The sequence below is a fragment of the Salmo trutta genome, chromosome 28 (genome assembly GCF_901001165.1).
Source record: "Salmo trutta chromosome 28, fSalTru1.1, whole genome shotgun sequence".
NCBI classification, from domain to species: Eukaryota; Metazoa; Chordata; class Actinopteri; order Salmoniformes; family Salmonidae; genus Salmo; species Salmo trutta.
Genome location: NC_042984.1, coordinates 2354639 through 2360638, shown reverse-complemented (window position 1 = coordinate 2360638; position 6000 = coordinate 2354639). Strand labels below are relative to the sequence as shown.

Below are 6000 nucleotides of genomic sequence, written 5' to 3'. Positions count from 1 at the left end.
ACATACACATGGTTAGCAGATGCTATTGGTCACATACACATGGTTAGCAGATGCTATTGGTCACATACACATGGTTAGCAGATGCTATTGGTCACATACACATGGTTAGCAGATGTTATTGGTCACATACACACGGTTAGCAGATATTATTGGTCACATGGTTAGCAGATGCTATTGGTCACATACACATGGTTAGCAGATGCTATTGGTCACATACACATGGTTAGCAGATGGTATTGGTCACATGGTTAGCAGATGTTATTGGTCACATGGTTAGCAGATGCTATTGGTCACGTACACATGGTTAGCAGATGGTATTGGTCACATGGTTAGCAGATGTTATTGGTCACATGGTTAGCAGATGTTATTGGTTACATACACATGGTTAGCAGATGTTATTGGTCACATACACACGGTTAGCAGATGCTATTGGTCACATACACATGGTTAGCAGATGCTATTGGTCACATACACATGGTTAGCAGATGCTATTGGTCACATACACATGGTTAGCAGATGTTATTGGTCACATACACACGGTTAGCAGATATTATTGGTCACATGGTTAGCAGATGCTATTGGTCACATACACATGGTTAGCAGATGCTATTGGTCACATACACATGGTTAGCAGATGGTATTGGTCACATGGTTAGCAGATGCTATTGGTCACATGGTTAGCAGATGCTATTGGTCACATACACATGGTTAGCAGATGTTATTGGTCCATACACATGGTTAGCAGATGCTATTGGTCACATGGTTAGCAGATGTTATTGGTCACATACACATGGTTAGCAGATGTTATTGGTCCAAACACATGGTTAGCAGATGTTATTGGTCACATGGTTAGCAGATGTTATTGGTCCATATACATGGCTAGCAGATGTTATTGGTCACATACACATGGTTAGCAGATGTTATTGGTCCATATACATGGCTAGCAGATGTTATTGGTCACATACACATGGTTAGCAGATGTTATTGGTCACATGGTTAGCAGATGTTATTGGTCACATGGTTAGCAGATGGTATTGGTCACATGGTTAGCAGATGTTATTGGTCACATGGTTAGCAGATGTTATTGGTCCATACACATGGTTAGCAGGTGTTATTGGTCACATACACATGGTTAGCAGATGTTATTGGTCACATGGTTAGCAGATGTTATTGGTCACATGGTTAGCAGATGGTATTGGTCACATGGTTAGCAGATGTTATTGCGGGCGTATAGAAATGCTTGTTAAATTCAAATTCAATTCAAAAGGGGCTTCATTTTCATGGAAAACGTGTGTTATTAACGTTGCTAAATGCAAGTGAAATAAACAATCAGAAATGAACAGTAAACATTACACCAACTGTTTGAAATAATCCTGTTACTGTGTATTCTGTAGTATTTAAATATGATGGATCGCCATTTCTTTATTTAACCTTTATTTAACCTTTATTTAACCTTTATTTATTAACTAGGCAAGTCAGTTAAGAAGAAATTCTTATTTACAATGACGGCCTACCGGGGAACAGTGGGTAATATAAGCGATAACCAATAGTATACAGTTTTCAGAAAGACCAAGATCTACAAAATACTAGTAATGTGGATCTGCTTAGTCCAAAGTGACACAAAATGACATTTCACTTTTGCCACTGCTTATATGTACATTCCAACAAAGTTTATACATCAAATACACAGCAGTAGGAAAGACAGATTTTTACCTTGTCAGCTCGGAGGATTCCATCTAGTAACCTTTCAGTTATTAGTCCAACGCTCTAACCACTAGGCTACCTGCCGCCCCGCCACTCTAACCACTAGGCTACCTGCCACCCCTCCACTCTAACCACTAGGCTACCTGCCGCCCCCTCCACTCTAACCACTAGGCTACCTGCCACCCCGCCACTCTAACCACTAGGCTACCTGCCTCCCCTCCACTCTAACCACTAGGCTACCTGCCGCCCCGCCACTCTAACCACTAGGCTACCTGCCACCCCTCCACTCTAACCACTAGGCTACCTGCCTCCCCTCCACTCTAACCACTAGACTACCTGCCACCCCTCCACTCTAACCACTAGACTACCTGCCACCCCTCCACTCTAACCACTAGGCTACCTGCCGCCCCTACACTCTAACCACTAGGCTACCTGCCTCCCCTCCACTCTAACCACTAGGCTACCTGCCGCCCCTACACTCTAACCACTAGGCTACCTGCCGTCCCTCCACTCTAACCACTAGGCTACCTGCCTCCCCTCCACTCTAACCACTAGGCTACCTGCCGCCCCTACACTCTAACCACTAGGCTACCTGCCCCCCCTCCACTCTAACCACTAGGCTACCTGCCTCCCCTCCACTCTAACCACTAGGCTACCTGCCTCCCCTCCACTCTAACCACTAGGCTACCTGCCGCCCCTCCACTCTAACCACTAGGCTACCTGCCCCCCCTCCACTCTAACCACTAGACTACCTGCCTCCCCTCCACTCTAACCACTAGGCTACCTGCCGCCCCTCCACTCTAACCACTAGGCTACCTGCCTCCCCTCCACTCTAACCACTAGGCTACCTGCCGCCCCGCCACTCTAACCACTAGGCTACCTGCCACCCCTCCACTCTAACCACTAGGCTACCTGCCGCCCCTCCACTCTAACCACTAGGCTACCTGCCACCCCGCCACTCTAACCACTAGGCTACCTGCCTCCCCTCCACTCTAACCACTAGGCTACCTGCCGCCCCGCCACTCTAACCACTAGGCTACCTGCCACCCCTCCACTCTAACCACTAGGCTACCTGCCTCCCCTCCACTCTAACCACTAGACTACCTGCCACCCCTCCACTCTAACCACTAGACTACCTGCCACCCCTCCACTCTAACCACTAGGCTACCTGCCACCCCTCCACTCTAACCACTAGGCTACCTGCCTCCCCTCCACTCTAACCACTAGACTACCTGCCACCCCTCCACTCTAACCACTAGACTACCTGCCGCCCCTCCACTCTAACCACTAGGCTACCTGCCCCCCCCTCCACTCTAACCACTAGGCTACCTGCCCCCCCTCCACTCTAACCACTAGACTACCTGCCTCCCCTCTACTCTAACCACTAGGCTACCTGCCTCCCCTACACTCTAACCACTAGACTACCTGCCTCCCCTCCACTCTAACCACTAGGCTACCTGCCTCCCCTCCACTCTAACCACTAGGCTACCTGCCGCCCCTCCACTCTAACCACTAGGCTACCTGCCCCCCCTCCACTCTAACCACTAGGCTACCTGCCCCCCCTCCACTCTAACCACTAGACTACGCTGCCATAAGCCTTTACCTCCAAAAAACAAGAGGACCACAATGGAAAAAAAGTCCTGGTGGATTTTAAGTGTATCCACTTGTGGTTGCATTGGGGTTTTTAAAATTGTAAAAAATGAATCAAATCAAATCCATTGAATCAAGCTACTTCACTCAGTGATTTGGATACTGATTCAGAGCTATGGACTTAATAAAACAAATGCCACACTTTCTCTCTCTCTCTCTCTCTCTCTCTCTCTCTCTCTCTCTCTCTCTCTCTCTCTCTCTCTCTCTCTCTCTCTCTCTCTCTTTCTCGCTCCCTCCCTCCCTTCCTCCCTCCCTTCCTCCCTCCCTCCCTCCCTCCCTTCCTTCCTCCCTCTCTCACTTCCTTCCTTCCCACCCACTCTCTCAGAAGCAGGAGCGTTGTACGGTGGTCTCGTCCTTTGAGATGACCTGTGTGACCCCGAGTGTGACCCATGACTCCAAGGTCATGGGGGTGTGGTTTGAGCTGGACAACGTTAAGGTGGCGTTTGAGAGCGTCGCGGGGAAGACGTTCTCTTACTACCCCAACCCCGAGCTGTTCGCTCTGAACAGAGACGACCCGGACACACCCTACCGCTTCAAACCTGGAGGTGTCATCGCTGTAGAGGTGAATCCTAACGTTACAGCAGCTTCTCTGTCCGACACGGTAACCCGTTAGAGGTGAATCCTAACGTTACAGCAGCTTCTCTGTCCGACACGGTAACCCGTTAGAGGTGAATCCTAACGTTACGGCAGCTTCCTCTGTCCGACACGGTAACCCGTTAGAGGTGAATCCTAACGTTACAGCAGCTTCTCTGTCCGACACGGTAACCCGTTAGAGGTGAATCCTAACGTTACAGCAGCTTCTCTGTCCGACACGGTAACCCGTTAGAGGTGAATCCTAACGTTACAGCAGCTTCTCTGTCCGACACGGGTAACCCGTTAGAGGTGAATCCTAACGTTACGGCAGCTTCTCCTGTCCGACACGGTAACCCGTTAGAGGTGATCCTAACGTTACAGCAGCTTCTCTGTCCGACACGGTAACCCGTTGAGGTGAATCCTAACGTTACGGCAGCTTCTCTGTCCGACACGGTAACCCGTTAGAGGTGAATCCTAACGTTACAGCAGCTTCTCTGTCCGACACGGTAACCCGTTAGAGGTGATCCTAACGTTACGGCAGCTTCTCTGTCCGACACGGTAACCCTTTAGAGGTGAATCCTAACGTTACAGCAGCTTCTCTGTCCGACACGGTAACCCGTTAGAGGGGAATCCTAACGTTACGGCAGCTTCTCTGTCCGACACGGTAACCCGTTAGAGTGATCCTAACGTTACAGCAGCTTCTCTGTCCGACACGGTAACCCGTTAGAGGTGAATCCTAACGTTACAGACAGCTTCTCTGTCCGACACGGTAAACCCGTTAGAGGTGAATCCTAACGTTACAGGCAGCTTCTCTGTCCGACACGGTAACCCGTTAGAGGTGAATCCTAACGTTACGGCAGCTTCTCTGTCCGACACGGTAAACCCGTAGAGGTGAATCCTAAACGTTACGGCAGCTTCTCTGTCCGACACGGTAACCCGTTAGAGGTGAATCCTAACGTTACGGCAGCTTCTCTGTCCGACCACGGTAACCCGTTAGAGGTGAATCCTAACGTTACGGCAGCTTCTCTGTCCGACACGGTAACCCGTTAGAGGTGAATCCTAACGTTACGGCAGCTTCTCTGTCCGACACGGTAACCCGTTAGAGGTGAATCCTAACGTTACGGCAGCTTCTCTGTCCGACACGGTAACCCGTTAGAGGTGAATCCTAACGTTACAGCAGCTTCTCTGTCCGACACGGTAACCCGTTAGAGGTGAATCCTAACGTTACGGCAGCTTCTCTGTCCGACACGGTAACCCGTTAGAGGTGAATCCTACGTTACGGCAGCTTCTCTGTCCGACACGGTAACCGTTAGAGGTGAATCCTAACGTTACAGCAGCTTCTCTGTCCGACACGGTAACCCGTTAGAGGTGAATCCTAACGTTACAGCAGCTTCTCTGTCCGACACGGTAACCCGTTAGAGGTGAATCCTAACGTTACGGCAGCCTTCTCTGTCCGACACGGTAACCCGTTAGAGGTGAATCCTAACGTTACGGCAGCTTCTCTGTCCGACACGGTAACCCGTTAGAGGTGAATCCTAACGTTACGGCAGCTTCTCTGTCCGACACGGTAACCCGTTAGAGGTGAATCCTACGTTACGGCAGCTTTCTCTGTCCGACACGGTAACCCGTTAGAGGTGAATCCTAACGTTACGGCAGCTTCTCTGTCCGACACGGTAACCCGTTAGAGGTGAATCCTAACGTTACGGCAGCTTCTCTGTCCGACACGGTAACCCGTTAGAGGTGAATCCTAACGTTACAGCAGCTTCTCTGTCCGACACGGTAACCCGTTAGAGGTGAATCCTAACGTTACGGCAGCTTCTCTGTCCGACACGGTAACCCGTTAGAGGTGAATCCTAACGTTACGGCAGCTTCTCTGTCCGACACGGTAACCCGTTAGAGGTGAATCCTAACGTTACGGCAGCTTCTCTGTCCGACACGGTAACCCCGTTAGAGGTGAATCCTAACGTTACGGCAGCTTCTCTGTCCGACACGGTAACCCGTTTAGAGGTGAATCCTAACGTTACGGCAGCTTCTCTGTCCGACACGGTACCCGTTAGAGGTGAATCCTAACGT

At 50.0% G+C, this 6000-nt stretch overlaps 1 protein-coding gene across 6 annotated transcripts in view; it reads left to right on the top strand.

The window, feature by feature from the left end:
- LOC115165264 (plexin-B3) overlaps positions 1-6000 on the top strand; it is a 227978-nt gene that overhangs the window by 173315 nt on the left and 48663 nt on the right. For all 6 annotated transcript variants that reach the window (XM_029718268.1, XM_029718270.1, XM_029718265.1 and 3 more), the window contains exon 20: positions 3680-3916. In XM_029718268.1, the coding sequence (XP_029574128.1) occupies positions 3680-3916 (237 nt within the window). The remainder of the gene's footprint in view (positions 1-3679; positions 3917-6000) is intronic.